The sequence below is a fragment of the Lycium barbarum genome, chromosome 12 (genome assembly GCF_019175385.1).
Source record: "Lycium barbarum isolate Lr01 chromosome 12, ASM1917538v2, whole genome shotgun sequence".
NCBI classification, from domain to species: Eukaryota; Viridiplantae; Streptophyta; class Magnoliopsida; order Solanales; family Solanaceae; genus Lycium; species Lycium barbarum.
In genome coordinates, this window is record NC_083348.1 from 87697233 (window position 1) to 87709393 (window position 12161).

The following is a 12161-nucleotide window of genomic DNA, read 5'->3' on the forward strand; positions in this document are numbered from 1 at the left end:
GGACTAAATTTATCCTTCTCTAATTTTCCCTCTAGTGTTCTTCAACTAAAGTCAATAAATGTTTTCACGTATTTCTTAAATAAAGATGATAATCCGTTTACATTTTTAATTATTCTCTTAAGAAGTATATGTCTGATTATCATATTTACAATATTTAGAAGCCAACAAGGTTGTGTGCCAACACAGCTCTAATGAGTTGTACATGCATAAGGCGGTATTAGTTGTACGGAAGGGTGTTCAAATTTTAAAACAGCCGTGAACTAATACTTTCCAGACACGAGTGTATTGTATTTATGAAACACGTGTACTTTCAAACACGTCTCCTCTCTCACTATTAGGTGTGTTTCTTAAACATCTTGTGACCCAAAACAATATCAAGAATGAAGAAATTGGATTTGGAACTCAAAAATCCTGAAACAATATTAGTCTATGCCGCTTTTTACCTTAGTCATGTTTGATCGGTATAAGATATGGGTTTGATTAATGGATTTAGTAGGTTTCTCCTTTCATATACAAATGTAATCTTTTAATCTAATTTCAGTTTCGGTGTCTATTGCTATCGCCCTATTTTTTCTTAGTGCCTGTCTTTTATAGAAATGGGGGAGCCTAACACTTTGCGTTTAGGAAAAGTAACTAATACTCCATACGTTAGTCCAATTTTCTTGACTCTATATTAAATGATTCTCTTTTTCTTGAAAGGTGTGTAAGTGCACGCAACTGACTGCTAACAAGCAAAATGATCACTTCATCTATAAATGTTTTGCTCGAAAACCATGTGAAATGTTTTTTATTTTGTAGATGCAGCAATGACGCGCCAAACAAAACTTGTACTTATGAGTTTGCCACGTCGATTTTAGATCCCACGTCCAGCGACAAAAAATTTGGTAAGTCTTTGCCTTTTCTATGAGCCCGTTTGGATTGGCTTATATGTTAATAGCGGAAAAACAAACAATACAAGTATAAGATCGAATCTAGGGTTTTAGTTATACATTTAGAAGAGAGAGAATTTATTGAAAGAATATGAAATGAGTCCCAAAATCTGATTACAAAATATCTGTGCAACTAGCTATTTATACACTGGGCCCAACCAGGTACAAATCAATAAATCAGAAGTGGGCCAAGCCCGATACAAAATAAGTGAAGAGAGAATGAGGCCCAAGTCATTAATCAGGAGGAGGGGGTATTATTCCAACACCCCCTTTCAAGTTGGAGAGTGACAGAACCCCCAACTTGGGAAGAAAACCGCGGTGACCAGGCCCAACAAGTGATTTGGTGAAGATATCAGCCAACTAAGAAGACGTAGGGGTGTGCAGTAGTTGAATTAACCCATCAGCCAGCTTGGTCCTTACAAAATGACAATCCAATTTGATGTGTTTTGTCCTCTCATGGAATATAGGATTTCGAGCAATATGGATGGCAGCTTGATTGTCACAGAACACGGGGATGGAAGAACAAGAGATCCCAAAATCAAACAGCAACCGAGATAACCAAGTAACCTCAATAACAGCCTTGCTCATGGCCCTATACTCTGCTTCAGCTGAAGATACGGACACAATGGGCTGCTTTTTAGATTTCCAAGCAACAAGACAACCCCCAAGGAGAACACAAAACCTAGAACCTGATCTTCTTAAGTCTGAGCACGCAACCCAGTCATTATCACAGAACACAGAGATTGAAAAATCTGGCTGGGAGTTGAAAAACACACCATAATCAGGGGTGCCCTTCAAATATCTCAGTAGGTGTAGAGCCGCATGCATATGGGGTAAATGAGTAGATTGCATAAATTGGCTAAGATGTTGAACAGCAAAACAGATGTCAGGCCTAGTATGGGTGAGAAAGTTTAACTTCCCCACCAGAGATATGTAATCTTCTAGTTTAGGTAAAGGAGAACCTTCACCAAGTTTGAGTTTAACATTCAATTCAAGAGGGGACACAACTAGAGATGCTTCTGAACAGTGGAAAATCTGAAGGAGATCATGGATGAACTTCTTCTGATATAGTAAGACTCCAAAATCAAAATAAAACATTTCAATCCCTAGAAAATAACTGAGATGGCCCAAATCCTTAATTCTGAACTGGTTGTGAAGAAAGGTCTTTAAGGCAGAGATTTGATCGACATCAGTCCCAGTAAGGATAATGTCATCCACATACACACGAACACCACAATGGAAGAATCAAAGACTTTTGTGGATAGGGAATAATCATTGAGAGAATGTGTGTAACCCCTTGAAGAAAGAGCTTGAGATAACTTGGCATACCATTGTCTAGATGCCTGGTGTAAGCCATAGAGGGATTTTTGAAGCTTACAAAATAGAGGAGGGGACTGAGAAGGGGCGGTGATGGAATAACCAGGTGGCAGCTTTATGTAAACTTCTTCATCAAGGTCACCATGCAAAAAAGCATTGTTAACATCTAATTGGAACAAGGACCATTTCTGTTTGACAACCACAACAATTAGAGATTTGATAGTGATCATTTTGACCACAGGAGAAAAGGTCTCATGAAAATCAATGTCCTCAACCTGAGTGTCCCCCCTAACTACCAATCTAGCCTTAAACCGTTCAATTGAACTATTAGCTTTATATTTCACCTTATAGACCCATTTATAACTTATAGGTTTCTTATCGGGGGTAAAGGAACTATAGACCAAGTCTCATTAGCTTCCAAAGCAGTAAATTATGTCATTATGGCACCCTGCCAAGCAGGAATGGAGGCAGCTTGACTGTAAGTGTAAGGCTCAAACACAGGGTTTGCAAAAGTAGATAGGAGGGATAAAACAGACTTGGAGCATCAGTTGGAAGAGGTAAAGGAGCATACAAAATCATCAAGGTAGGCAGGTCTGGTATGGGGTCTAGAAGAAGCTCTTAGAGGGACTGCAGGAGGAGGAGGGGAAGGGGGAGGAAAGTCAGGAGAAGAGTGAACAGGCAGAGGAGAAAGATGAGCAGATGAAGGGGAAGGACTAGGACTGGAAGGCAGATGAAGGGGAAGGACTAGGACTGGAAGGAGGCGATGAACATGAATAAGGAGCAGTTGTAGGAGGAGAAGAGGGTATAGGTGCAGTAAGAGGAGTATCAAAATGAATAGGTGCAGGAGAAAAAACAGAGGAATGGGGAGATTTTTGACTCAATGTAAAAGGAAAGATAAGTTCATGGAAAACAACACCCCTGGAGATAAAATAGGATCTGGTTTGTAGGTTGTATAATTTGTAGCCTTTCTTGGCAAAAGGGTAACCTAAGAAAATACAGGGGACAGACCTTGGAGAAAATTTATCCTTGTGAATTTTAGGAATGGTGGCATATGCCAAACAACTAAAAGCCCTTAAGTGACAATAATAGGGGGTTTTCCCATAAAGAACTTTAAAAGGGCATTTATTGTGTAAAGAGGAACTAGGGAACCTATTAATGAGGTATGTGGCAGTTAGAACACAATCACCCCAAAAAGTGAGAGGAAGAGAGGATTGAAAGAGTAGGGCCCTGGCAGTTTCAAGTAAATGTCTATGTTTTCTTTCTACAACACCATTTTGTTGTGGTGTGTGGGGACATGATGTCTGGTGAACTATGCCATGATCAGAAAAATATTTGGTACCAGAGATGCTAGATCCTAGTTCAAGGGCATTGTCACTTCTAACTGTCTTGACAGTGGACTGAAATTGGGTTTGTACCGTGGAGATAAAAGCTTTGAGAAGATCAAAAGCATTGCTCTTAACCCCTATCAGATGTGACCATGTGGCCCTAGAGAAATTATCTACAATTGTAAGAAAATACCTAGCCTAGTGGAGGTGGGAGAATGATATGGTCCCCAGGTGTCTATATGAACTAACTCAAAGGAGGCAATGAAATGATGAACACTATCAGGGAAAGACAGCCTAGTTTGTCTGGCTAATGGACAAACTGAACAAGAAAAAGACTGTTTGGAGGAAAGATATGAATTAATTATATGAATATCTTTCATCCTAGAGAAAGGTATGTGCCCAAGGCGAAAATGCCAAATAATATCCATTTTATTAAGACTTGTACCAACAGTATTACACTCAGACACAACAGTAGTAATAGAAGGATAAACAGAAGCAGGAATACAAGTCAAAGGAATGGAATCAGAAGCATTGGCAGGTGCAGGAATTCTAAGTTTGTATAAGCCATTGTCCAATCTACCAAGAACCAGTGGCTTCCTCAGAGAAAGGGCCTGTAAGAAATAGAACAATCTATTAAATTGTGCAAAACCATCAAATTGAGTGACCAATTGATGCACAAAAATCAGATTATACTGAAAACTTGGCACAAAAAGAACATTATAGAGAGTAAAATTGGGTAGAAGGTTTAGAGAACCAGTGCTAGTAACTTTTACTTTATAGCCATTAGGGAGAGACACAAGACAAGGAAAAGTAAGGGTTTGAATATTGAAAAAAAGGATATTTGGGAGGTCATGTGATCAGAAGCTCCAGAGTCAATTATCCAAATAGATTTATCAACTACTTTTGAAAACATACAAGGTTTGAGCAAAACACTGTGTATAGCTAACCTACCAGCAAAGTGAGCAAAAGCCATGAGAGATTAGGAAGCATCAGGATGGAGGTGAGTGTTTTGCAAAAGCAGCAGCAGTTGAGAGTGTTGTTCCCTGCTTAATCCAAGAGAATCAATACCGTGTCCAGACTCAATAGCTTGACCAGAAGAGGACTCAGCAGGATCAAACACTGCATTTGCATTTGCTTTCCTTGCACCAGAATTCTTAGTGAACTTAAAAGATGGAGGATAGCCATGAAGTCTATGACACTTCTCCATGATATGGCCAGATCTTTTGCAGTATTTGCAGAAAAGAGATGACTTCTAAGAATCAAAATCCACTCTAGGAGCAAATGTTGTCTGGACGAGCCAACATTGGAATGGGCATATGATTGTCTAGGGTAACTAGCATAGGAGGGTGGATATTGTTGTCTACTAGTGTTGTATTGTTGCTTAGTGTGGTTGTAGGAGCTGCTTGCACCAACATGAAAGGAAGCAGACTCTGATGTGAATTGAGAGTGAGCAGACACTTGTCTTTGCTTTTCATCATTCAAAAGAACGCTGTAAACAATGTCTATGGAAGGAAGGGGTTTCATCATAAGGATATTGCTTTTTACTTGGATATAAGTCTCATTCAAACCCATAAGAAATTGATACACTTTTTGTTCAACCTTACTCTTAAGACTGCCACCACATGTACACCTATACGCAGAGGTCATAGAGATGGAAGCTAACTCATCCTACAACTGTTTTATCCTATTGAAGTATGAAGCAATGTCAGAGGAACCTTGAAAGATATGTGCTAAGTCTTTCTTAAGCTCAAACACCCTTGCACCATCAGCCTGTCCATACCTATCCTCTAGTTCTTTCCAGATATTCTTTGCAAGTTTAGAGTAAACAACACTACGATGGATCTCTTTGGTGACAGAGTTAGCAAGCCAAGCAACTACTAGATCATTGCAACGTTGCCATTGGCGGAGTAGAGGAGATCCCTCTAGAGGCCTCTCATAGGTACCATAAATAAAATCGAGCTTATTTCTAACTGATAGTGCAATTAAGATAGATCTACGCCAACTTCCATAACAAGATTCATCAAATAGTTCAGTCACCAAAGAAGAGCCTAACAAATCTGAAGGATGAACACATAGAGGATGGCATGGATGCGTATAGTCATTAACTTCGAAGGGTAAACTAGAATTAGGACCAGTAGATTTACCTAAACTTAAGTTTGTATTATCAAAAACATTTGCTGGAGATGAATTCTCAGGCATTTTCAACACAACACCAAACACAAAACATGAATTGAAAGTCACAACAAAACCTAAATCAACTATGCAACTCAGAAATTGATGAATCAAGCCCTAAATCAGATACTCAGCTCAGAAATTGATGAGTCAAGCCCTAAATCAGATACTCAACCTATAAATTGGGGAAAACAAACCCTAAAATAAAAATAACGAACCCTAGATCAAAATATGAGCTCGAAATAGGCTTGTCAAGTGGGCCAGGCCAGCCCGAACCGGCCCGGTAAACCCGACCCACCACTGGCCCGGCCTAGACCCACTAAGAGGTGTAAGAGGCTGGGCTAGGTGGGATTTATTAGGGGGTTGGGCTGGACAAGGTGGACAGCCCACCAGTAGCCTGGGTGATGGCCCACCGAGGCACCGACCCGGCCCACTTCAAATAAAAAAAAAGATATGTACTACATTTATTACTAATAATAAGTATTTTAAAAACATTGTATCCCAATAAATTAGGAGTCTCTTTTTACGGAGCACTTTAGTTTTCTTTAAAATTGTATTTTAAAGCTAGAAAATCTTGTTTTCTCAACAAATATACCTTTGATACATTTTCAGTATATAGTATATATTAGATTGTGATAGTACTTATCTCAAAATAAATTTGATAAATCATTCAGTTCAATTTCATGCCTTTTCACAAGTGTCTATGCAACACACCGATACCCCCCTCCACCCCTCACCCCCCTAATAGGCTAATACCCGACGCTCCGGACTTGTGGAGATATATGTCACCACAATGTTAACATTTAACATGTTCTTCATTTACTCGCTCAACATGCATCCACACCGCACTTGAAGTTGATCTTCGAACTCGAGGAGAAGGTGGAAGTGAAGTAATGTACAATAGTTGAATAGCAAATTTAGATAAAGAGAGAATTGTGAAAGAATTGTGTGAAAATGAAGAAGAATGGAGGGGTATTTATAGTTTGAAAATATGACCAAAGTGTAGTTATTCATAAATTTAGGGGTTCAAATAAAATTAGCAACGACTAGTTTTTAAATTTACAATGGCTAGCTTATTGAATTTGACGACGACTAAACTTTTTTTAATTTAGCAATTTTATCATTAGTTGTAAATGTTAATTTTATTATTATTAGTAAATGTAAATGTCTATTTTTGGTATTAGAACATAAAAAAAAAGAGGCCCGACCCACTAACTATGGCTCGGCCCGGCCCCATGTGACCCCCATTTATATGGCCCGGCTCAGCCCACTTGGCACCCTTAGCTCGAAATTGAAATGATAGTAGGGAACGAGTATACCAGGTTTCGTCAACACCAGAAAATTGTGAAATCGACCACAAATCGATTGAATCGATTGAAATAACCACCAAACATGCGAAATTGCACCGGGGAAGCATCGACGAACACCGTCAGAGAAGGAAACATAACCAGAACCATCATTATCCAAGATCTGATACCATGTTAACAGCGGAAAAACAAATAATACAAGTATAAGATCGAATCTAGGGTTTTAGTTATACATTTAGAAGAGAGAGAATTTATTGAAAGAATATGGAATGAGTCCCAAAATCTGATTACAAAATATCTGTGCAACTAGATATTTATACACTGGGCTCAACCGGGTACAAATCAATAAATCAGAAGTGTGCCAAGCCCGATACAAAATAAGTGAAGAGAGAATGAGGCCCAAGTCATTAATCAGGAGGAGGAGGAGGAGGTATTATTCCAACATTATAAGTTAGTCAAACTAGCTTATAAGTCATTTTTAATTATTTATTTGAGTATTTGATAAAATAGAAAATAACTTAAATTAAGTTAAAAAGTGCTTAAAATAAGCCAAAATCAAGAAGTTACTCAACCTAACTTTTTTTTTTTTTGACTTAAAAGCCATTTTGGTTTGACCAACAACTTTATTCTTTTATTCCTTATATTTTTGTTAATTTCAATACTACTCTTACTTCTAAAAACACTTTTATCAAAATACGTAACTGCTTATTTATAAAATAACTTTCAGCACTTAAAAAGTACTTTAAGCACTTATGCTTAAAAGCCACTTTTTTCAGCTAATCCAAACGGGCTCATATTTCCTCTCCGAAATTTCTGCTACTTACTTACTTAATGTTTCCATTCACCACTGTTTCTCGGCCTAATTAACTCTTACTCCCAATTTAAGTGTCTTAGTTTAACTGTGCACGCAGTTTAAGAAATAAAGAAAGACTTTTGAATTTTGTAGTCTTAAATCAAATATGTGTAGTTCTTTAAATCTTGTGGTCTTAAACTTTCCATGTAAAATATTGGAATTTGAAAACTTACCATAAATATATATAAAGAGACACTCTTTTTGGGACAGACCAAAAAGGAAAGTAAGACACTTAAATTGAGATGGAGGAAGTACTATTACTTAATCTTTTAAGTATTATATCAAGCTTGCTTTGACAAGCTACTTGTTATTTTAAAGCACGTCACCCTGGCCTTATAGTTCAAAAACCTACTCCCTCCGTTTCAATTTATGTGAACCCATTTGACTGGGCACGGTGTTTAATAAAGTAGAAAAGACTTTTAAACTTGTGGTGTAAAATGAGTCATATATATTTTGTGTGGCTATAAATCATTGAATAAGGGTAAATTGTTTCCAAATATAGAAAGAGGTCATTCTTTTTGGCACGGACTAATAAGGAAATGAGTTCACATAAATTGAAACAGAGGGAGTGTATATATACTGTATTTCCTTGTTCGTGCACGCAACTTAAACTCCTAGTTTTCTTCATTAGGTTAGCCATGATATGGACAAATTGGTTGGCGAGAGGTTGTCTTATTTCAGCATTTTCCCTTCATACAGACCCTATGATTTATGTTAATACTCTTAATTAATGAGTATTAGTAATATTATTAAACTTTTGAAGTCAAAATGATACTCATGAACTACTCAAAGTTATCTGGAGTTGCTCTTGAGAATAGACTTCTTATTTTAATTAGTAACAAGCAACTCCAGTAAACATTTTCTCAAAAGGGATGTATGTATCATCTGTGCTTCGCAAACTCAAATTGACCCCTTGAAGAAAAACGTTTAATCACCAAAATATAATGTCCTTAGGCCATTCACCATCTTAATTAATTATTAGTCATATTGGCCAGTAAAAGGTTTTGCGGGACTAAATTTATCATTCTCTAATTTTCCCTCTAGTGTTCTTCAACTAAAGTCAATAAATGTTTTCACGTATTTCTTAAATAAAGATGATAATCCGTTTACATTTTTAATTATTCTCTTAAGAAGTATATGTCTGATTATCATATTTAAAATATTTTGAAGCCAACAAGGTTATGTACCAACACAGCTCTAATGAGTTGTACATGCATAAGACGGTATTAGTTGTACGGAAGGGCGTTCAAATTTTAAAGCAGCCCTGAACTAATACTTTCCAGATGCGTGTATATTGTATTTATGAAACATGTGTACTTTCAAATACTTCTCCTCTATCACTATTAGGTGTGTTTCTTAAACATCTTGTGACCCAAAACAATATCAAGAATGAAGAAGTTGAATTTGGAACTCAAAAATCCCTGAAACAAGAAATTGGATTTTGGCCAATCCGACAGAGTTCCTTCATCTACGTCCACTCTGTTTAATCATCAGTCTCTTTAGGTTTCTGATTGGGGAATGAATGCATCTCCATGGAATGAACAAATTTTACTCGGTCTAGATCTTTCAGTTGACTGCTTTATGCCAATTTCATCAGATACAACAGCTCAGAAAATTTTAAAATTCGATATAATTTTCAGAATGTAGATGACGGGCTCCGTTCTTATGTTTGGTTTCCTCTCACTTATATTGGTTTCATTCCAGAAATAATCCCCACAAGTAAAGTGATGATATTGATATGAATGTTTATTTTGACGAGATATTGAGTAAGAAGGGCGGAGGTCGGTAAAAGTCTGAGTTGTGCCAGACTTTCTTCTGTCATTCCTTGGGTCAACCGACTGGCTGCTGACAACATTTAACTTATTTTTATTTTTGATTTCCATTTGCTTACTATACTTGATTAATTATTTCATGCAAAGTCAAGTTGTCACAAACTAATCGCTTAGCAACTTCAATAATATTCTTATGGTAATCACTAGGTTTACTTTGGAATCGAAGTTGCAAGAAACTTCCCCCCCCCCCCCCCCCCCCCCCCCCCCGCCCTCAAGCTTGTGAGATTACATGTAATCTGTTTAAAATAACATTAAATCATAATTGTTATGAGATAATATTAAAAATTACACGACAACAAAAGATATAGCCGAAGAAGCTGAGGGAGAGAGATATTTTATTGTTCCTTCAATTGATGTACAAATGAACTGAATTGACTTCTTATTTATAAAGGAACTGAAGCTGTAAGCTACTTCAAAGAAGCTATTGTGTAATCTACTGTATAAGCTACTTGCAAGCTGTCTGCTTGATTGTAAGCTTATCCATGAGAAGCTACTTGCAAAACTACTTGCAAGGTTTGTGTAATCTACTTATAAGCTGCCTGCTTGATTGTAAGCTTATCCGTGAGAAACTACTTGCAAGCTGTTGTGTAAGCTACTTGCAAGTTGTCTGCTTGATTATAATCTTATTCAAGAAACTGTGTATTTGAATGGACATCCAAAATACAGTGTATTTATAACACTCCCCCTTGAATGTTCATCAATGGATAATGTGCCTTGTTAAAATCTTACTTGGAAAACCCCAATGGGAAAAATCCAAGTTAAGGAAAAAGAATACATATCTAGTAATACGCATTACAAGCTGCCTCATTAAAAACTTTACCAGGAAAACCCAAATGAGACAAAACCTTGGTTAAGTAAAAAAGAGTACAATGCGTATTTTACCCCCTCTGATTAAAGCATCACATAATTTTTGAAGAAGAGGTACTTCGATCTTGTATACCAATTTATCATATCTTGAGGTTGGCAAAGCATTTGTGATCAGATCTGTCAAATGATCATTTGACGAATTGGTTGATCATTTGCATCTTCATTCCTTAGATAGAGTTAAATCATCACCATATAATATTGCTAGAATAACGCCAAGTACATTCCTGGCTTGCTTTAACTCGTATCTTTGTATAATTTGAATGTCATGTAGAATAACATAGCATGACAAAAACCTCCCATGGGAATAGATAATATATCTAGATCGAACTCTTACGTCGATTAAATGAATGCCATGTATACCCAAAAAGTATTAACAGTTTTTGTTAGGATAAACACATTCATGTCAAGCCTTTCATTTGCAATATGCAATTTATCCTATTTCAACATTTCTATATAAGAGAGAGATTCTATCATGCTTATAGTTACAACAAGATAGATAAATGCAACAATTGCACAAATGTATGGTACTTTAGAAGCAATCTAATCTCTCATTTCAACTTCTTTTAGTAGATAATCTACTGCTTTTGGAAACTCTTCAAGAGCTCCAATAATATTCAAGTCATCAACTTGCATAATAATATGAAAGGTTCTGATTATCATAAAGAGACAAGGGTAAACAAGATCATCTTTGTTCCCTTCGTTAATGAATATTCACTAAGGTGATTAAATTACATTCACCTTACCTAATTTAATGCATATAAGGATTATGAACAAGTTCCCCAAGAACTTGTAATGTCTGGACTCCAGGTCCAATAAAGTTTAAGCTTACCAAGATGTATGATATCACTTGGTAATTATTTCTACGTCAGCATGCTTTAAGAGACGTAGAACTCAGATCCTCACAATCTTATACAATATTGCGTGCCATATTGTATCAAAGATATCATCGACGAGATATTATTTTGTATCGGGTCGCAATTCAACATAACTTACTAAGATCTAATCACTTCATTATTTTCAGGTACATGAACCTCCCATATGGTTTCATGAAGTGTTATGTCGTAGGCTCTTCAAGAGCACATTGCCTCTTTATTATGATCTTAAATCATTTGCTCCTCACCCTTTTCAAGGGTTATTGCATTTGGAACCGATTCGTCTACCATGCTTCATGCATGCTATAGACTTGTCCTTCAGGGACATTCAATAGGAGTATTTTGCAGTGAAATAAGAAATAGTTGGGTCAGCAAATGCTTCCAGCATTTGACTTTAATTATCTGATGATCATACGAATGATAATTCACAACATATTTCTTACCTGCTTATATCTCACCCTCTTATGTTAGAAAAACTAACATATATACCCACCTTATTTGGAGGATCCAATGGTGTGCATCGTGGTAGATCCATTACGCATATACCGCACAACAAAAGCTATTAGATGGAAATATTTGGTTCCTGACCCTGAACCATTTGTATGGGAAGAATTTATCATAATTTATTGGTCTGGCACATATAAGTGTCGTTGTATGCAATATATCATATCTCATACCAACACCTGA

General features: G+C 36.8%; 1 protein-coding gene across 1 annotated transcript; it reads right to left on the reverse strand.

Moving 5' to 3' along the window:
- Positions 1 to 5239: 5239 nt before the first annotated feature.
- On the reverse strand, positions 5240 to 5770 carry LOC132624612 (uncharacterized). Its single transcript, XM_060339366.1, has one exon. The coding sequence runs from the start codon at positions 5768 to 5770 to the stop codon at positions 5240 to 5242; it is 531 nt and encodes a 176-aa protein (XP_060195349.1).
- Positions 5771 to 12161: the final 6391 nt, after the last annotated feature.